Source organism: Pteropus alecto, unplaced genomic scaffold (genome assembly GCF_000325575.1).
Source record: "Pteropus alecto unplaced genomic scaffold, ASM32557v1 scaffold171, whole genome shotgun sequence".
Classification (NCBI taxonomy): Eukaryota; Metazoa; Chordata; class Mammalia; order Chiroptera; family Pteropodidae; genus Pteropus; species Pteropus alecto.
In genome coordinates, this window is record NW_006431925.1 from 6,917,691 (window position 1) to 6,940,191 (window position 22,501).

Genomic DNA, 22,501 nt, shown 5'->3' on the forward strand with positions numbered 1-22,501 from the left:
AGAGCATTAGTAGGAGGCAGAACTGGATTTACTAAGCCTTGTCTGAGCAGTTGTTAGGTGCTGGCTAGATAAAGTTCAATAAGACATTGCCCCACTGTTGAGAAATTCAGTCTCCTTGGGAGTTGAATAAGCCAACCGGGACCATATAATGTCATAAATTCTTAAATAATATTGGAGTACAGCAGATTTAATCCTGGTTCTGCACTAGCTGGCTGTATGATCTTGTCCAGCCACTTAGCCTCTCTGTGCCTCAGTTTCCTCACCTATAAAACGAGGGTTTAGACTCCAGATTATCTCTATGCCATCTCCATCAGTCCTTTCTTCTGCTCCCAATCAGACTTCACATTGTCACTTGTCCCCATTAAAGTTCTCTTGTGATCTCTCTCTGTGTGTCCTTCTAATCTGACAGTGGCATTTTAAGGTTTGAGAAGATGGCTTACACAAATCTCTGTTATTGTATAACCAACCATGGCTAGTAGGTTGAATGGAAAACCTGACCGAGGCCTTTTCTCCATGAGGAAGAAGAAAAAGTCAAAGCCAGGAAAGTCTTAATTTTCATGAGTCATCCACAAGAGACATCTTGTTTGAGTTGAAGGCATGTTGAAATGAAATCCTTTTCAAACTTCTACAAAGGCAACTTCTCTCCCTTCTGCACTGGTTCAAAATAAGTTTCCACTGTACCACACTGTGAGCTTGAAAGGTTGGATCTCACTGGTGAGGGTGGCAGTTCTGTCAAAGCTAAGGAACCCAGTTCCCTTAGATAATATTTTGCTCCCTATCCCATAGCTGGTTCTACGAGAGATATTATAGAGCAAAAGTGATGAGGTGACCTATATGGAAGTGACTTATAAATTCTCTTGTCAGCCCATTTCCCATTTGCCTCCAACTCCTAATGAGAGGATTCTATCATTTGAACAAATCATTCAAAAACAAGTAATGTGTTTTAAGAAGTTATAGTCTGACTCTTAAGATAAATATTTTGACTTAAGAAATGCTGTACTGTTTATTTTTTCATTAATGTACACATACCAGTTAGAGAATCTTTATTTTTAGTGGAAGGTAGTAGAGTTATTGAATCTGACTATGATTTTGAATCCTAACTCTTCCACTTACCAGAGACAGGCATGTTGCCTACCTTTACTAAGCCTGAATTTCCTTGTATGTAAAATGTAGATAATAATATAATTACCTCAGATGGTAGTTGAGAAAATGAAAAGAGACAATGAACGCAAACTGCTTAGCACACACATATTGCTTAATAAATGTAAGCTATTATTATTGTGCTATCTTAACCAAACTCTTGTTTTTCATGTAATTTGCTTTTATGTGGAGCGATACGATGTGACTTTTGAATTGTTTTTAGAACCCACTAAATCAGAGGAAGAGGTTGAGTGCTACCCACAGTTTCTGACCACTAGGTCTATGAAAAAGGATCAGGAAGGGTGGAATCTGAATTTCATATATACATATAAATATATATACACATATTACCATATGTATAGATACACATACATAAATATATATATATTTTTATATATTCATATATAGCTCCAAAAACAAGTTCAGTATTTTAAGAGACTGAAATTACTGTTGTGAGTTGAGGCAGTGCATTTTTCTAATTGAATTTTACATGCTTCTTCCACGTTTCAATGTTTTAAAGTTATGTCATTAATTTAGTGTTGCCACAGACCTTGTTCCCATTGTGTTTCTCATACATCCAAATTCACCACCTCTATCGATACTAATCTTTAAAACTTCGTTTTCCATGCAAACGGTACCTGTGCAATCTACCTGCTTAAAAATAAATAAATAAAGCAAAACAAAAGACATGAGGATGATGAAAGATACAACATGCACTTGGATTGCAAGAATTTGAAACACATTTATTCTCATTTTGAGTGTTTTATAGCAGTTGGAATCCATGATGATTTACACCACTCATCAAAACTGAAAAAGCAGCCCCTCCTTTTGCAAAGCGAAGTAAGATTTCAGGAGTCACAGATGATGTGTAGCATTCTTTTTTCCTTTATCATTTCTTCTTTTGTTTCTGTTTTAGGAGTCATAATAGAAAGCTCTATTACAATAAAACTTTAATACAGAGTCTTTGCAGAAAAAGATTACAGTTTGTAAGGTTTCAGCCTACAAACACCAATATATTTCACCCGTAATATATGGGCTTTTCCTATTTGTTCTAACACAGTAAGCACTGAGAGTGAGGAGGGCATAATCCTTTATTAATTAGTAAATTATCGATGTCCATAGTAGCTCAAGTGGTGATTTTACTTGCTCTTCCTGTAAGAACCCTTTTTTCTCTCGTTTCATTACAATTTCCATTCCAGTGCAGCTATTAAATAGAGAATCTTGCTGCTTCAATCTCAGTACCTACTGAATCCAAAAAAATAAAGGCAACATCTCATAAAATCAGCATGACTTGATTTTATACATGAACATAATATATCTTGATCAAAAGGACAGGGACATAAGGAAGTCGCTGAAATAAAGGAAAGCTTGTAATCTTAATTGAGACCTTTAATTTGTTCGTGTATAATGCAATACTAAAAGGTCTTAGGACCATTTTAAACATGAAAGAAAAAAATGATCTTCTATTCGATATGTGTTGCTTTGTATCAGGTGCCTTACTAATTAAATCTCCTTCATACGTATTTACTAACCTGTTTATGTATGTATTTTTTCTGCAGTCCCTGGATGGCTTTGTATTTGCACTAAATCAAGAAGGAAAATTTTTATACATTTCCGAAACCGTCTCCATCTACCTTGGCCTCTCACAAGTAAGTAAAACTATTTAGATTCTTGGCTGTGATTGTGAAGCCTCCTTGAGCCTCCTGCTTTTTCCTTCCTATTCTGCTTAGCATGAATTATCAAATTTATTCTTGAATGGTTCTTCCTGTCTCTTCTCACAAAGTCAGTGGGAAAATTGTATGTCAGTTTGGAACGTTCAGAATAAACTCGTGCTCAAAAACTTGAGTCTCCCTCCTTGCCCGCCCCTCCCCCTGACCCCAGGATCATTATTAATTTATTGAGAACAAATGAAGTTTCTTCCCTCAGTTGTTTTGAACTTTGGAACCTCTGTGCCTGATAGGAGAGGGACACAGTAATAGCGCTTCCCTTGTGTCCTATTACTGGATGTTTATGGAGTACCCTGCATTATCCTGGGAGCTGACACAATGACAGGGAGTCATCTGGAGTCAAGAAATGCTGAAAGAGACCATTAAAATGTGTTGCAGGGAGGGTTCCAACAAGGATATATTTTGCTGCTTTTGCAAATGCTTCCTAATGCTGAAAGACAACTCGTAAACTAAGGTAGCTTTTCATTATTTGCAGTTTAATTACTCACGTGAATCTGTCAGCGGTTAAAAGAAAAGAAGGTGGAAGCAAATGGGGCACGGGACAAAATCCTAGATGTTAGTTCTCAATATTCCTCTGGAACACGAAACTTTTACTTCCGTTAGATCCCAAGACACAGGCTATGTCTACAGAATGCCAATATACCCTGAAGAAAAGTTTACAAACCAGCTAATTATCCAGATGTTTTCTCCATAAAAGTGCTGAACATCTGGATATTTGTGCCTATACAGGTGATTGGCTGAGATTGACCCTTTTCATCTGGTGGTTTGGCACAAGGAAAATGCAGTCTCCATGGGAGGGATTTTTTTTTGTCTGTGTGATGATCTGCCAGATGGATAATCTAGTCCTCATTTAGTTGCCCCTTGGAGCTAAAGATGGAGATAAGATTTGTCTCTCTCCTCTTAAGCAGGACCCACTCCACCCTCCTTGCTTCTGAAAGTTGGCACTGTTCTAAGGGGGGCCTCCAGCACGGCTGGAACCTTTTGGCTATTAGTGAGTTTTCTGGAAATCAAGACAGACATGGGAAAATAATAAAGAGAGATATTTGGCATTTGAGGAGGGTTGGGGGAGGAGAAGAAACACTGCCAAATTTGATTATTTACTGTTGAGAATCCAAGTGAGGGGTCCATTAACTTTTCCTTGAAGAGCATGTGAGCAATTTGCTAGTGTATAGAGTAATTCTATTTTATGTGGACTTCAGGAAACCAAATGACAGAAACTGTGCTACTGTTAACTCAATATTAGTATTCTTGCTGAAGTATCTCATTGAAATCTCTGGTTTTGTAATTGCCTTTAATAGACTTTAAGCCTTATCTTAATCTGTTTGGGACATAGTATTGGGAATCTCCAATTTTGAAATTAGTGTGCCACCATGTTAATACTGTACAGAACCGGAAACACCGCTGTTTGTTGTTCTGCAGTGCTATATTCATCTGTTTTATGCAGAGTATCCAACAAAGTTTAATCAGCCAGTGAAGAAGGATGAATAATTAGTTTAAGCAGGTAAATGCTAATTAGGGGACTCCTGAAAAGCATCCATTATATACTAGCTCAAAACACATTTTACAGCCCTGGTTAGTGGTGTAATCCAAATTCTGTCAAGGCAACTGCATTTTCTGTAATTGAGATGTGTATGTTTGCTTTGCATAACAGATGGCTCTGTATGCTTAGACTGATAGCTAGGAAAATAATAATTGCATTATTCTGGCCAAAAGAATATTAGCTCTTGGGTTTTGGCCATTTCAGTCAGTCCTCCTGCCAGCACAGCATATGCACATATATGGATTGGATTTTCAAGGAAATTGATGCATCTGGAATAGTGTGGCCATCTGAAATATCATCTGTTCAAGAAAAATTTGGCTTTAACCCTGTGCTGATTTCTCCTTAAAAGCAGTTTATTTCACTGCTTCTCTACTGTAACATTAAATCAGTCTTTTCCTAAAATCTGAGACATATCATCGAGGTTTCCGCAGAATAAAGCAGCTGTGTATAGACATGGTACTTAGCTGGCAACTTCTGTGCAGTCATTCCCTTCTTTTATGTGTGATGGGTTTTAAAGTGCCTAGCAATAGTCAGCATTTTGACTTCCCCGTGGGCAGACGCTGGCTGCAGTGTGCTGTTGCCCACTGGGTGGATGTGTTCAGTGTTGCCAGAAATAGTCAAATATTCAGGTGGAGGCTCTGAGATACAAGACAGAGATCTTCCTTTGGAGGCATTATGCAAGTGAAATGGTAAAGGGTAAGTCACTGGAAGTGTTTTTTGCATATACCAATGTATGTATTTAGCGTTCAGAACTAAAGTTTAAGAATAGTTCTGGGTTAACATAAAAATAATCTGATAAGAGCATGGTATGTTTTTAAGTGCCCAAAGAATGAGAGGATAAATAATCTGTGATAATATTTTGGGAAGGGATTTCCAACGCAGTTAGTCTTCTAAGTCCTAGTCAGATAGTTGAGATTCCTGAGACATCACCCTTCCACGTTTCCTCAGCACCCCGTTTAGTTATAGGGATGCAGAGTGGTCATGGGTGACATACAATGTAAAATGTACTCAAAGTTATTAAGTTAATACTTAATCTTTTACACACACACACACACACACACACACACACACACACATACACATATACACCCTTAATTAAATGCAAACCAAATGCTCTGCTTGTGTCTTATAACTTTGCTTTAGTGATCAGTCCATCAAATTCTAGACAGTGGTAAGGAATCTATAAAGTTATGGTCCCTCATTTCCTTTTAAAATAGTTTCATTAAATAAAGACTGCATGTAACTGTATCATTAAAGACTTATCGACAAAAAAAAAAAGACCAATGAGATTATTGAGGAATATTGTGAGCATGATAGTTTGTTAGAGCAGAGTTGTGCCTGCATTTGTAACTCAAGATATTCCTTCCTCAGTTTTATTTTCTTTCAACATGTAAATAAATATGGTGGCTTTAAAACGGCTTATGTTCAAGAAAGAATTAGGATTCTTTTTTGGCTCGTGAGAAAACTAAGTAGATAAACTTCTGCTGAGCTCTGTTGTGTAGCATGAATATAGAGACAGCCAGAATGTAACAGCTCCTGGTGTCCAGCGTGTGTGTGGGTGTGTGTGCACCAGTTATTCTCTGTAAAGTGTTTTCATGTTGTCATGATGACAGGAATGAAGTGATCTATGATGATGTCTGAACCTCCTCAGCAGTCCTTTTGACTTTGCCAGACAGATATTTAACTTAACATCCAAGATGCGGTTTCAGGTTGTAGAAAGACACTGTTGACTTGCTTCCCTTGGTAGAAATGATTTCCAGTGACTCACCCTGAGGCCTTATCTTAAAGGAAGATCCCTAAGTGTTGATGCAGAGTTCAGTTTACATGGAGATTAAATGACTTCTTCTACCCGGTGATGGCCTTCAGAGCTACTCAACAGAACTCTGCTCTCTAGCTATAATGGAATAGGCAGAAGTGAAAATGAAGAAAACAGTGAATTCTCTAACACTGAAAAGGTAGCAATGATATGTAGCCAGCTTTTGTGACATCTCTTTTAACATGTAAAGAGCTTAATCACTAAGAATCCAAAAGAGACTTTATATGATAAAAAACATTTCTAGTTTGATATAGGATTTAAAGTTTAGAAAAATATTTATTTGTTGGCTTATACCCTCCTTTTTTTTACAAAGGAAATAGCTTACATAAACATATACAATAAAAAAATAATGGCAAAACAGAACCAGGGAATAAGGGGAAAAGTTAACGGTAGGTAGGTAATCTTTTGCCACAGAAGAGAACACAACAGAGGCTTATAGGAACTGTTCTAAATGGTCTGATAAAGCTTCAGATTTAGCTAGGCAGTTCCTAGTAACCAAAGCAAAAAGGGAAGTACAGCCAAACATTAAAACTATGGAAGCATCACTTCTTAAGGACAGCAAAAGTTTTTCTGGGACAGAAATAGAAAAGTAAATCTCAAATACAATTTCTGTAGGGGTTAATATGTGGATTATAACATATTGACTTGCTACAATTGGAGCACACATTTAGAGCGAGGCTGTGATGCCCCACATACCAAACGGGACATACGTATTGCAAACCTCACAGGCAGGCAAAAGATCCTTTCTCTAACCTACCTCAGCCATTGTGTCAAAGATCATTTTGAGAGTGAGGTTCTGGTATCCGGGCCCCTTACAATGGCATTGACGAGTTTGATGGTTTATGTGCTTTTAAATCAGCCTTCGCTATTCCATACACACGCCCTGCATTTTATTTTTTAATACCGATGAGAAATTTAACATTATAGTTGCCAGAGGCAGAGGACAGTGGTCTCAGTCAACCAGAGGATAAAAATGGACTCATAGCTTTTAAAAACATTTTTCCTTGAAAGTAAGGTGAGAGATGATGATTATTTTGATACATACTTATGCCAGCAAAATATTTTCAAGTTAACATAGAATCCTATTTAAAATAAAATCAAACTAGGAAATTAACAGATTTTTATGTTGTGATATTATTAGAAAATACCCTGCAGCCAGCTAAGTCCTCTCTTGAAATGCATTCTAATGCCACTCCCCCCACCCCACCCCTCCCTTCATTCACCTCCAGGGCCCAGCTTGCATATGAGTCACTTCCCTTTTTCTCATTAAGTCCCCATTCTGGTAGAAGATACTTCCTTGCTGTCGTAAACCAGCCAAAAGGTGGCCACAGACAGGGTTACAAATTGGCTTGTATCTATCTAGGCAGCTTGCTGAAAGGGGCAGGGTGGCTGCAAGTAGAGGAGCTAATAGAGGTGAAGGTGAAAGGGGTAAACGGTTGTCGTAAATTTGGTCTCTTTTTTTTAAGCCATGCAGATGTATTTACCATAAACTCCTCTCCCCATCCTGTCGTTCATCTCCATATTTTAGATTTCTCTGCATTCGTTATATAGAATGGCAAATAAAATTACAGCTACAGCACACAAGTACAAGGTCAAATAAATGACAGAGCTCAGTCTATTTGTGAAGCTATTCTGAAAGGGAACCATGGTGCCAAATGTGGTTTATTTGAATAATAAAGAAGAATTAGATTCCCCTGATAACTTGGCTGAGGGCCAATAAATCACTGGAGGTTAAAGATGCTTTGCAACTGCCATGTCTTTCTTTTGCTTTTCCAAAGTGCAAACCTCAACTCTTTCACTCTGTTTTTCAATGCAAATCAAGTTGAGGTTAGTAGGTGGTTAATAGTCTTGCTTCCATGCTTGTAAAAGATATATATATATATATTTTTTTTTAAAGCGGTTTTTTTTTTTTAAAGCCAGCATTAGCTTTCCTTACAAGTTATTACTCTTGTTTGGCATCATCACATCCTAGATAGCTGGAATATAAAGACAAAAAAGGATTATTTCAACACAGCAGAGGGCTTATATTAATGGATCCACGTGTTAGCATTTTTTCAGTTAGTGTTCTAAATTTATATAATGCTAGAATAACCTGGCTCCCTTTAATGAATATACATAGCCTTCCAAATATTACTTTTTAGCCCCACTCTGAAGCCTTTTGAGTAGGCATACCTTAATTGTTTTTCAAAGAAGAAAATGTATAATTTTCTGCAGCTTGTGTGTTTTCTTCCCCAGCAAGTCTGCATTTTTCTCCTGTACTAATCATAAAAAGTTCATCACTTCTGAATATAACAAAGAAAAATGCCCTTTTGAATGTGGAAGCTCTGAGGGTTTAGAGACTATTGAGAAAATATAAGTATCAAAATAATTCAGAAGCAGTACAAGGCACAGTGGCACATTATCAATTTACAACATTTAAATTGATAAATGCTCGGTGGTGAAGGCCTACAAGGGCACTTTGAAAAGCAAATAGCGACCTGGTGAAGAAATTGATTTCTCCCCACACCCCCGAAAATGACTGCATGATGCATCATTTGACTGCATGCTGTCCGAGTGCTTGACAGAGATAATCTCAGCAATCCCACGGGTGACCTTATCGTTCTCACCAGGGCAACTTTGTCTACGTTCTGACTTTGTGCATGTCAAGGTTCCTCCTGGCAGGATCCTTGGGGGAAAAAGTTCCTCTGTTCGATCCAGATATTGAACTGCTCGCTCTTCCCCGTTTTCCTTTCACCCCACCCTTCCAAATAGGCAAACACGCCTCTTTATTTCCTCCCTAATTATGAATGAGCCAGGCAGAACACCGCAGCTCTGCACTCTGTATCTTTGTTGAAGCTTGTTACCCTTTAGTTCACATAGTTCTAGGTGATAATCTATGTTAGCAGGGAGCTTTTTATCGGAAAGAGTAGAAAAATTCTCTCATGTTCTCCTATAGTGCTTCCCCGTCTTTAGCAAAACGAAAAAAAACTAATCAGTTTCTTTCTTCCTTGTACTTGTAAGGTTTTTTTCTTCTCTCCCCTGCAATCTTTACTCAAAGCCTTCTGAAACTATTTTAATCCATGCACTTTAGTTTCTAATCTTGTTCCCTCACCATCCAGTGATTTTAGATGTTTCTCACGTAACTTTAAAATTATGTAATACTGACATAAGGCCCAAATAGTACGTCACCCTGTGCTTACAGGGCTGTGCATCCCAATGGCGGCCTCTATTTTGATGTAATCCACGAGGCTTCATCAGAACCACTGGTGTTTAGAAAATATTTTTCTGCCGGAGAGGAATAATTGACCATTTCTTTATGCTTAAAATTTTTCTGTTGATATATATAGATGTGTGTGTGCACGCGCGCCTGTCTATTTAACCGTAATCTTCCTGCCACACAGCTTGTCGTTGATAATTACAATTCTTGATTAGCCACTTCTTGAAAGCAGCAAATACCCTGCCTAGTTTGGCACCCTGAAGCTACAGCCCCCACTGGCTTTGACACCCTCAGTTCACCATATTCAACCCCTTTTACCTCCTTCTTTCATCCACAACATTAATTCTGAGTGAACAAGACGTGCTTCCTTGCTTTTGACAAGATTTGCTGCAGTCTCATGCGACAAAAACCCAACACTCATTCCAGATTCAGAAAGTAGGATTTATAACAGCATTTTAATTTAATGTTGGATGTCGAACATATAAAGAGATCACAGTAGTACTAGAGCTGAAAATTGATGCCTTTTTTATTAGTGTCCTCTCAGAAGTGGGTAAGACGCTGTTTGTGCAATGGAGCACAGAGCAGCACAGTCAGATGAATGAGGATATGCTATCTGCAAGGAATCATATTTCAAGCCACTGTCGGCCTCTATTGATGTGCTCAGAGTTGAAAGGTTATGCTAGTAAATGCCATCCGAATTTCCAGCATTAGAAATCGGTAGAATAATCTGCTGGTTGTCACTTGATGCTCAGCCTAAATGCACTGCATGGGGATGTTTTACTTATTTTAACCCCAAATTAATTTCTTATTACTAGCACATTTCTTTCTCTCTTCCATGTTTTCATCGGTCCTCAAATAGGCCTGATTTTTAACAGGCCTTTCAGAGTAAACCAAAAAAGGAAAATGAAAGAAATTTGTGTCATCATACATGAGCGTTATATTCTTATTTATTCCTTCGGACATATTTTACCAGGCACTGAGGCCACAACACACCAAGTCTGTATGCAAAGGGAGCGTTTTCACTTAGACTGAATCACAGTGTCTCAAGACAATAAAAGATAGGCGCACCAATTTCAAACATTTAATTTGAAGACCTTTCACATTGCTTCTTAATTTCCGGAGTTAATATGATCAAGAAAAAAAAGAAAAAGAAAATGGAGTGTCTACATTTTATGGAATCAGGAAATCTAAGTCAGAAAAAAAATACTTTTTGAGGAGCTAGGTTGTTTTATTCGCATGGATAAAATAGTGTTTTCGTATTCATTTTTAAAGTAGAGCACTGAGCAAAAGTAAGATGGAGAAGAAAATTTAGTCATCATTCTAAGTCTGTAATTTATTCATTTTTAAATAATGAAACGGTGTTTTTCTGAATTAACCCATGTATTATTCATGCAGGCATTGGCAATGTAATGTCCCCAGTTTTCTGGAAAGCACTGTACATTTCTTTGCCTGACAAGCAGTATTTTCTATATAGTATTAATTTAATGGCTTATTTTATTATGCAAAGTTGGAAAGTAAAGATAATTTCTGTCTATAATGTGGTACTTATATAGGCAATATATGCAAAATAATACCTCTGCACCTAGGCCAGCTATATCCTTCTTCCTCAGTTCACCTGGCCCCTGTGAGAGTGATGAGCAAATGCAAACTGCTCATATAAAGAATAAGAAATAACTTGACCTCCTGGGAAGGAGGTCATAAAATCGTTAAATTCATGTGAAATCCAAATTTCATTTCTACACATACACATTCAATCCATATTGGGTTTTAGCTCTTACATAAGAAGACATGGTTTTCATGTCAGGAGTAACATGGCAACAATTTCAGTGATAATTTCAGCTGGAATATAATAACGAAATTGACTTTAGGTTTTTGCATAAGTTCTAGAACCAGGCTGATAACCTGAAAATCGATGCTGGTTTTAGACATCAAATGCCCTGTGACTTTTTATTCTTCTTATTCCCTCTGTCCCCTTTAGATGACAGTCTAGAGATGCAATCTCTTTTTCCTAAATAGCCATTTTTAAAGAGGCCGATGGCGATTGTTCCAAGGACTTAGAGCATCTTCAAATGTTCATGTCTGTATACGCACATATATAAATGTATAAATTGGTTTCTTCCTGATTTGTTTTTGCGTCTACTGCATTTTTTTCTACCGATATAAATAATTTACAAAACGATTCACTAAAACAGTAAACCAGGTTTCCTTTGGGCATCTCCTCCCCCTTTCAGCCTCCTACAACTGCAAATTTACCATATTCAATAATAAGAGAAAAATTTCTTCCAATGCTATTAATTTTTAATGTGCTGGCAGATTAAATCTATTACTTTCAATAACTATGCAAACTTTTTGAGAGCACAAGAATGTGCACAGAAAGAAGTTTTCCCTGGGAAGGAAAAAAAGTAGTTTGAGATTGGATGTGTTCAGGGTAAGTTAAGGCCCTTGGTGGAGGTGACAACAGAATACCCGTGTGCCAAGTGTGGCGTTTGGTAAATCTCAGAAGTATGTCAATAATACGGCATTTGGATGTGAGGTAAAGAATCAAAGATTCCATTTAGCTTTTCTTCTCAGTTTTGGTGAAGCCAGCTTTGTCTCAAGCAGCCTCCTCTCTTTTGCCCCCTCTCCCCAATAGGAGCATTGTTTCGGAACCACTGGCAATCCCTTTCAGCAATGCTTTGCCAAGGAAACAATAGAAAATTGCCTCTCGATTGGGGAAGCGCTAAGGCTTTAAGGCGCACACTCACAGGGCACAGTTTCCCGAACTTCTGAGTTTTCTTATTCTATAGTCTGTCTCGACTTTCAGATCTATTCTTACTATACTTTATTAGATGCTTATTTCTGATTACTCAAGGTCCCTGATTGTTAAACTTGATACTTTTTGGAGCCTAAAGATACATTTGCACCAAATGTACTTGTCTAGATATAGGGGAGAAGCTGAGAGATTTTTCAAGAAAACGGGAATGGTAGCATTAGCTAGGATCTTGTTCTTTCCCATGAAGTGTACAGGCTTGCTTTGCTTGAAGAAATGTTGAGGCTAGCAAAATTGCAAAATGACTAAATGAAGATTATTTATATTACGAAATATTCCTTTAAGTGGTGAGTTCCTTTCTTACCTTTAAATATCTATGCAGAGAATCATTATCTACCTGACAAAATCAAAAGGGGGCGAAGGAAAGGGAGAGAGGCACAAAAATTAAAGTGTTCAGAGACATTCCATTTTAAGCTTAATCAGAAATGACTATGTGGAAAATGAGATTCTGTTGGCAGACAACTTTTGAAGAGCAAGCAGGGATCACCACTCCCAGTAAGCATGGGAATCTCCTCAGCCTCCATCGCCAAGTGTAAAGGGAGCGTTGTTTGCGACCTGGTCATCTGGACGAGAAACGTGGTCAGACTGTTAGTCCTGAATCACTTCAAACTGCTGCACGGCAGAGGTTTGGCATGTTTGTGATGTCCTGTGTACATGCCTGTGTGAATTACAAGTCTGCACATCCCTCGGGACAGAACATGCAAATTCAAGGAAAATAAGAGGTGAGACTGGAACCAATTCCCTGAAATTGAAAAAAGGAAAAACATAATTTTTCCAGGTCATTAATTAAAATTGACATCGCAGGGTTTACAAAGACCAAGAAAGGACCGTGCCATTTCACTACATTTCAAAACCTTTTCACTTGAGCAGACAAGTAAATCATGCAATTACCGGGACTCATTCAGCTCTTTAGTAAAAACACAGGCCTGCAACCTTGGATGTAACGCACATTGAAATGAGAAGAGTTAAACTGAAGATATTTCTAAAATGTCACAACTGCTCTGTGACACTGGATGATATGTTTATCCATTCATTATCACGGAGAACACCTGGGGCGGTGCTCAGGAAATCAGATAGTGCCTTTTAAAATAATTATAAGAGAAGCATAGATTAGCAAGCTGAGGGGAAAATAGACAATCCTGAATCATGATGTTACTAATTTTGATCTGTTTGGGGGCATCAGCTTCCAAGTCACAACAGTGTAATAACTGACTGCAACTGTCAGCAGCACTGAGGAGAGAGAGTGCCAAGTATGACTATTTCTAAAAAGCAAATGTTTTCCTGGAGATGAAATCCAAGCATTCATCTTCTGTTTATAAAATCAAGACACTCCGCGGGTGGCGTGTCTATTGTCGGTTTCTGGCTTGATCCTTTTGTCTATTAGAATTTCCGTCTTTGGAGAAGCAAGAGAAAGCGCACTGGACTGGGATTCGGGACACCTGATTCTGGTCTCGCCTCTGCTAGGAATCAGGCGAGTGTCCTTCGAGAAGCCTGGATCTTAATTTTTCTTAAGTGTAAAAGGAAGGGGCAATTTCTCAGGTTCCTTCTTCTTTAAAATGTGTGCTCTCTGAAATTCATTCAGCACTGGACATTTTATCATAAGCACTAGCGTAGGGTGGGGGAGGGGAGCCTGAGAGAAGTAAGACTATTTTATTTTTAACCTTCAAAGGAATTTAGTTGAGCAGATGCTACCCTGAACTAGTCAGAGTAGAAAAGAAATGATATGGCTTTTAAAGGGCACATCTAGCATATCTACCAGGGTAAAGTAATTCTGGCAGTGCTTCAAAGGATATAACTTTTGATGGTAGAGTAGGTAGGCTATGGAATGAAATCACATATGGCAGGCTGTCAAAGTCTCCTACACTTTCAGTACATTTATATAAGTGCAAATGGAGGCTGCTTAGACGGAGTCCCTAGCAATTTCCTGCTAAGACTGCTTTCAGATTATCTGATATTATTTGACTAAATTATCTCTGTAGAAGCCGAGGACAACTTTTATGATCAAATATTTTGAAATTAGTTTTTCTCGTTGGCAGATTATCTGAAATATGAATTGCTCTCGTTTGAGCACTCGAAATTGAAAGGCTGTGGTAATAGCAATTATATAAAAACAAGGGCACTGAAGTGCTGTATATCACGCTGAAGGGAATATGTTTATAGGTCAGTGATGTCAATAACAGTAGTTCTCCCGGATACCTCGTCGTTACCCTTTTATTCTGGGCTATGCAAAGGACAGATTGACTTTCTTTTTAACAAGGTATTTCATTTTTGCAAATACTGATTTTGCTGACCCCAGACATTCAAACATAGACATTATTACATTTCCCAAACCTTTCATAGGGTGTCGGAGGATCTAAAAAGTACGAACACACTGAAAATATATAGAATTCTAAACAATCCTGAGGTATTGTTATTCGTACGATTGCCTCGAGTGTCCCTGATGCCTTCTCTGCGAAGTGTTCCTATCGCTCTGTGAAAACTTTTCTGTTCATATCTATTGCTTTGTAATGAACGATAATTATAACTAACGTTCACTGAGCCCTTACTGTGTGCCAGGCATTGTTCTAAGCACTTTACTACCATTAAAGTTTATAATCCTAAATATTCTTAGGTACGAATATTATCCCCATTTCTTAGCAAACTGAGGCTCAGAGAGGTTAAATAGCTGCCCGAAGTCATACAAGTAGGACGTGGCAGAACTAGCATTGTAACCCATCCCACCTGACTCCGAAGCACTAACTGTTAAGTGTTATGGCTACCTGCCTCTGGGAAGTTTTAGGTTAATTGACAGGTAGAATTACTCAAGGTTTATGAGTTAAGAGAAACTGAGACTTGGCGGAATTAAGCACCCTGCTCAGAACCATAAAATAGTTTTTCTCACAATGTCAATGCATATAAACGAACTTCTGAAAACGTTGGTAAAGTTACATGGAGATATCCCCCAAATTCTGATGTTTGACATTATCAGAAATATTTCAAGATTCAATAGCAAAGCCCGGCAATCAGTAATAAGGATCTAAACCCAGGATACCCATGATATTTGCCACACATTTAATATGCATTCATGCACGCCAGCATTTAGCCAGTACTAAATGATCTGCATGTGCCCCAAACTGCTAAAAACTGAGGCCATTAATAACTAAGGTATAGCTTCTGCCCTCAAGGACCTAGTGTCTTCAATATGCCGTAGACATGATAACAAAGCTATAGTGACCTACCTATAGCTGATCTCAGATAATTTAGTGAATAACAAATGCCACATGTTATGAAAAAGAGATGCACTACAAACCACAGGAACAGAGGAAGTGGGTGACTAACTCTGCCTGGAGAAATTTGCAAAGGATTTACCAAAGAAATGACATCTAGGTCAGGTCTTGATGGGCATTTTCCACATGGAGAGAGGAGGTGGTATTCCATCAGAGGCAAGCGTATTTGCAAAGTCCTTTCTTATGGCAAGAGATGTGACTGGAAAGTGAGGACTGGGCCAAGTTGGAAAAGGTGTCAGAGGAAGTTAAGGAAATTGGATTTTCTTTGTTAGACCCTAGGAAGCCATAAAATGTTTTAAAGGGAAAAGTGAAATATTAGATCTGTGCTTCAGGAAAAAACATTCTGGCAAAAAAAAAAAAAAATTAGAAGATAGATGGCATCTTCCCATTAAAAAAAGATAAATAGTCCAGGGAAGAAATAAAAAGAGAATTACAATAGGACACACAAGTACAAATAAAGACAAGAGGATGGATTTGAGAGAGTTTTTTCAGGGAAGATCAATGCCCTGGTGACTGATCAAAGGTGTTAGAAAGCAGAAGGAAGGGCCTTTTGAAAACTTAGCTCCAATTTAGACATGTGGCATTTGAGAAGCTTGTGGGACATCTGTTGAATAAACAGGATTCAGAGCTTATGAGTGAGCTTGGTTCAAAGTTGCAGGTTGGGAAGTGGTTAGCATATAGATTGTACCTGGACCCAAGGGTGGTAGATGAGATTACCAAAGAGAATTTGCAGTTTAGGAAGGAGGGAATGGGGGCTGCTGAGAAGGCAACCTTGGGAAGATCCCAGTTTACTGACAAGGAGAGGAAGAGAAAGCAGCATGTAATATGAAACACAGATGATCATAATGTGACCTGGAGAGTCTCTTCCTCAAGAAGAACCATGGGAATGGTCATTAGGAAAGTCAAAGAAAGATTTTTCAGAAAGCGTGTGATCAAGTGTCCAAAAGTTATAATATTATGATTGATAGAAAAAAGCCATGGCACCCATCAGTTAGATGATTGCCAGTGGTTTGACTATCATCAGTTGCAGTAGTGAAGGCTGAAGCCAAAATGCCGTGGGTTGTTGCGTGAGAGGTACAAAGGTATTCAATGAGTTTCAGTCTCTCTTCCAAGCAGTTTAGGGATCAAGAAGGTGGGTAGGGTAAGGGGAGAGTGACAAGTAGTTTGAGGGAGAGATAGGTCGATGGATCTCATTTTTAAGCTTAGATGACTTTAGCATTAGGTTGAGAAGTTGAGCATGTAGAAAAAAATACATTAAAGATTCTAGAGAGGGATAATCTTTGGACCCAGCTCTCAAAAAAATAAGCTTAGTAGTGTGAAGGGCATGGCCCTGGGAAATAAATAGGAATATCTCTTGCTCTTCTGCTGGGAAGAAATTGAGGAACGGAGCTTGGAGGTGAAAATGGGGGAGGAGAGAGATCTGTTTTTAGGGAATTCATCCTGCCTCTACCAAATGAGGCCAGAAGAAGACAATGTAGTTACTTTTGCTGGATTTTGCTTCATTGATCTCCCATCCTTGGTCCACACAGGGGGTGCAACCCACAGAGATATAAAGTAGCATCGATGCCAGGCATGAGAAAAGCTCAGAACAGGAAAGACTAGGCACAGGCTTAGGCCAGGGTAATTCCCTTTTCTGCCTAGCCTGATGGAGGCACTGCCTCTGAAACAAAAATCCTGGGATATCCTAGGGCCAGTAATGGATTCAATTGTGGGCCAGCTCCTGGTGCAATTAACTAGCACCATTTAATGGAGCATGCGAGTTCCAGATTGCAGTCTGCTGCCCATGGCCTTTCTACTGTCAGTTGACAATCAAGTCTACTAAGAATGTCAGCATCCAAGATTCAAGGATGTATTCATTGCTCCTCCATTAACATGTGATCATTTTGTATAGCAAGAAAAAAAAGGGGAGTGATAAAGTATTTTTTATAATATTTTAAACTTTGAAATCACATCTTCGCTTCCTTTTTTGCTACCCTTAAATCACATGCAAGCAGCCCATAGGAAGGGTGATTTTGCAAGTCTCTTCGAATTTGTAGGTTTTCCAGTGGCCCTTAATGTTCTTTCTCAATACTGAGGCCCCCACATTCTTCTTCTGCTCATCTGTCTCTCCATACACTTAGTACATAATTGGTAAAAAGAATATCTCGTGGAGGTACAATGTCTGAGAACATTACAGTCCTTCAGTGGCTCTTGGTAAGGAAAGTGATTTGTTGTTTAGAGTTTATTTGAGGCTTTTAAAATCTATTTCTACTGGTTCTTTTTTAATTGTCACTGATTATAAAATAGAAAACTATTTAATAATTGTAATTAGATTTGTAGCTAACAGTGATATAATATGGGTCGTGTCAAAGTAGTTGACGTAGAAAATATAAATTTAAGATCTAGAGATGTGTCTCGATCTTGCCTTTTGTTTCTCAAGAAAGAAAATAGAAGGAAGGAAATAAGGTGAGGGAGTGAAGAAAGAGGAAACCGAGAAAGAATAAACACATTATTTTTAGCCCTCTTTTGTGGCCCACCTCAGCCCTTGGGTTGCGAAGGAAAAAAACCTGTGGCAAACTGGCATTTTACAATATTTAAATGGAATGTGTGAAGTAAGCCATAATATATGCCCACTTTCAAAAGTGGGCCTATTAAATGAGACAAATGCCATCCGTGTGTTTCCAGCTGAGGTTATAATGTGTGGGATGGTTGTGAGAGCCAGATTTCCTTTGCATTCGGTGTCATAAACCACACAGTTTATAGTACCATATGAATTTGTAGAGCTGATTGTTTTATTATATTTGGGTATAAATTTTTCATCCCTTTCAGTTCCACCACCATTCTCAGAGAATACAGGTTTTGTGCTGATACGCTGTTTCCTAGCTCTAGGCATGGCCTACCCCTACTACTGACTGTAATTTACTTTTTGGTGTCTGTCGCCTTGAGCTTGCCTTCTGACTAGCTTGTTGAATGATGTGCTAATCCATTATATTTTTCAGACAAGTGTATCGACCAGTATAAACAGACTGGAGGGCACAAACCTAAATGAAAGCTATACTTCCCTGAATCATTTAAAAAGCTACTGCTTGGTGGCAGTGCAAAATAACTTAGCTGTGTACATTAAGTAAAAGAAAGAGAGATCTCAATAAATAAAACAAACAATCAAAAAAAAAAAAATGAAATGCCTCCGCCTACAGGAGCTTAGTCCAGGTTTCAGATGTTCACCTTTATTCGCCTCCATTTTTTTAAAACATGATGATCAGAAAGGGCAACTTTAAAATGCCCTCCTTTAATACAAATCTAGAGTGAAACACAGCATTTAGCGTCTCCTGCTATTGGTGAGGCATTTTTACTTACCCAGTCCTCGGATGCCTTTCACTTTATTGGACCGTGTTTATAAAAATAAAGGGCAGAAAGCAGGTGCTCAGAGTAATTCAGCACACAAATTGAGCCTCGTATTGGCCCCTTCTGAGTCTTTCCCTTTGTAAGAGATGTGGGAATGGACAGCCAAATGGGTTGGGGGAAAATAAATTTCAAATTAATCTTTCTTTTAAAAAAGTACCAGCTGAACTCAAGCTCTTCAAAGCCATGAGGTAAAGATCCACCTTCTTGCAATGTGAGTAAAGATACAGTAGCTGCTGAAACATTGGGTCAGTACATTCAGATTTAGCCTGACACCAAGTAACGCTGTGAAAAAGGTGTTCAGCTAAAATTACAGCACAACCAAAAGAAAGCAATTTTTGTTGACAAACAGGAGTTCAGTTTTTTATCCAGTATCTTTGATGCCTGTTACTTTTACAAATAGTTATACTGGGAATTGCTCTCATCTCTTCAGACTACCAATATGAAAAATATAAACCCATTCTTCCCAAATCTCAGGGCTCTGCTTCCTGGGGTTTATGAGGCAGAGTGTGTATTTTTCATATTCGTTTTATCCTTAATGGTCAGATGCACATCATCATGGATAGACTCTTCAGTCTATAGAAAGACGGGGAGGTTTTAGAACACATTCCTAGATCTCTCAGTGGATGGTCACAGTAATCTTGCAAGGCTAAGTATAAGGATTTTATGCCCCTTTGACAGATGCAGAAACTAAAATCACAAGTAGTGAATGATCAAGGTCACAGAGCTAGTATGTAGTAAACCAAGACCCTGCCTCTTGGCTCCATCTCTCATTTCCACATTCTTTTTCATTAGATGTATTCAACCGATGCTGAGACTTCATTCTCCTGCTAGGGAAGGGAAGGGCTAAACTGAGAGTGACATGATACTCTTTCCTCTGAAATGGCATAGTGAACACTGCCTTTCCACCAGCAGCTAAGCTCCCAAATAACTTTACTCCATTTCAGGCTAAGGAAATTAAAACACTGTTGAACAGAATGTTTTGGGAGATCCTGAGCCATAGTCCTCAGGACAGCTTAAAATTCCAAGCCTGCTCATGCAAGGACCTGTACAAGGAAAAATCAGCGAATAAACCCTTCCTCCAATGCCAATGGCAAATAAAAAGACCCTGTGTGGCCACACACAACCATTCTTTGATCTCTAGTGCAGTGTCTCTTAGCTTTGTGCCAATTTTCAATATGCCACATGGAGTTTGAAATTCACTCCTGGGCCTTAGACAGCCTTTTGGTTCAGCACGTTCTTTCTAGTTCTTTCTAAAGAAAATTACTGCCCATAGCTCTCTTTGCTGTTTCGTGAGTTCTAAACTCATTCCTCCTCTGCCTCCTTCTCACTTCACAAGTCAGCTGGACTACGGATACCCGTCCTCTGCTCACTCGGGGTTTTGGCCGGTGGAGCTAATAATCTATCCTGCATTTATCATGGACACCGAATACATATTTATTGACTGACTGACTGACTGGAAGAATATCCTCCAACTTTCAGAGAGTATTTTGCTCATATGAATAATCCTACAATCAGGGGCTTTCTAATGGGGTAATCAGTTCTGAACTTTATTTTAATCTTGGACTTTAGTGGACCAAGGGGAGGCATGACTAGGACCCCTTGTAGTTTAGGAAGACCGGTTTTACTTGCACAGCCTACTTGTCATCTAATGAAACTTCCTTTTCCTTAATCTGTTTTAAGGGAAAAACAGATTAAAATAATGGAGAGAGTGCAAAAATTATCAGCACCTATACAGCAGGAAGTGGAATGAACTAATGTTTATTGAAAACAGACTATGTGCCAGGCTCAGTGCTAGTAGCATTAACAAGATCAAGTTATATCTGTTCAAGCAAATGGTATGTGCCGGAAACTACACTAGACTCTCTATACGTGATTTCTCAGTGAATACCCGCAGCAACACTGTGAGGTAGATTCTACCAACAATTACTTTATGAGATAGATTCTGCTATCAACCCCATTTTATCCAGAGTAATTAGTACCAGCTAAAAAAAGAGAGCACTAACCTCTCTAATGGAAAAGTGAAGGAGTTTGGGCAGGAAAATGAGTCCCAGAGCATGTCTTAAATTCAAGTCTTCTCAGTAATTCAGACCCCAGACCAAAACGAATAAGTAAATACAGAAATAAATCTCTTCGGGGTTCAAATAATAAATCTTTACATTCAGAAAAGCATCATATTTTACTGGATGGTTTGGGCTGGGCAATCGAATGATCTACACAGTCTCAGTATGTGACTTGACAGATTTCATATCTCAGTTCCTCAGTATTTTCACCTGTAAAACAAGAATAATTACTTAGGCTCTCTGTATATTATAATGAGAGGTGATAAAGATTGATGAAATATGGATGCATAGAATGAAGGATTCAGAATAAATGTAGTCCTGAGTTCATAGATATGCTCTTACTAATAATGAAATTGTCCTATTCAGAAATAGTTTCCCTATTCAGTTATATATTTAATTATACATCATCTTTTTATCCCTCATTCAACCCAGTATTTATTACATGTCCCCTCCATAATGCAAGAGGGAGTAAAAAGAGGAAGAAGTTAGCCTCAATCTAGAAGTATCCAAAATAAATTACGTAATGAAATGTTTTCCTTGAATTTTTTGAAACCTGCCAAAGTTGAAAGTAAAGCTCTTGTTGTGTCTACATGATACCAAATATTGAGGAGAATGAGAAAGTTCAAACAGTAATACAGATGTTGGAAAACATCTGGATGTTCGCTATCCTGTAGATTTGCTGTATGGATCTCCCGCAAAGTTCTTCCATTTTATTTCAGCCTTTCCTTATTAATTTGGAGTTATGTTTTTGTGCTTTTGCAGACCAACCATTTTACTAAAATCCTTTTGTCAGTCATAAAACACTAAACCTTTTATAGTTGATAGTCTTAGAGCTACAGTCACAATGTTTATAAACCCACTTGCTGTGGTTAGTAATAGTTTTTTATATCTTTAAAATGTCATAAGATTTAAGCAAGGAACGAACCTGGTAAATGTTAAAGGGGTCCAAGAAGTCAGCTTCCTGGCTTCTTGTGCAATCAATTCAGTGCAATCAATTCCTTCTTCATTCATTGGGCAAAAGGAAGAAGCTGCCAAAGGTGTGATGTAAAAGCTGGTATCTCAGATATGTTAGATAAAAAATCATTGTTTGCTGTGAACCTAATCCTATGCTTAATAATTTCCTTGGAAGATGACTCCAGGGCAGAAAGGGGAAAGGGAAACGATTATAGGGGAACTGAGCGAGGCCAGATGGCAGATGTATTTAAAAAGCCTAACAGTGACCTCTGGGCTTTCAATGCTGGGGAGCCTTTTGCATCCGGTCCACCTCAGCATGCAGACTTCCAGCTAGGGTAGTTACGCTCATTCCCCTCGGGCCAGTGCAGAACCAGGTGCGGCTGCCTGCTGCCTCATTTCTTTAACTGAGGAAATCATTTTTATGACTGTGACACAAAATGGCTTCGCTCACTCGAAGTTTTCTTATTTAGAAAAATCTTGTTTATATTCATATCTGCTGGAAACTCCAACTCTGGCCTAGTAGTTCTACTATGCTTTTTTTTCTCTTTCGTTAGTTTTAATTTTCCTCCAAAATAGCTTACCTTGTTTTAAGTACTCTCTATCAATAGT

General features: G+C 38.4%; 1 protein-coding gene across 8 annotated transcripts in view; it reads left to right on the forward strand.

The window, feature by feature from the left end:
- NPAS3 (neuronal PAS domain protein 3) overlaps positions 1–22,501 on the forward strand; it is an 807,876-nt gene that overhangs the window by 572,367 nt on the left and 213,008 nt on the right. For all 8 annotated transcript variants that reach the window (XM_025043375.1, XM_025043377.1, XM_025043376.1 and 5 more), the window contains one exon: positions 2,700–2,789. In XM_025043375.1, coding sequence (XP_024899143.1) covers positions 2,700–2,789 — 90 coding nt within the window. The remainder of the gene's footprint in view (positions 1–2,699; positions 2,790–22,501) is intronic.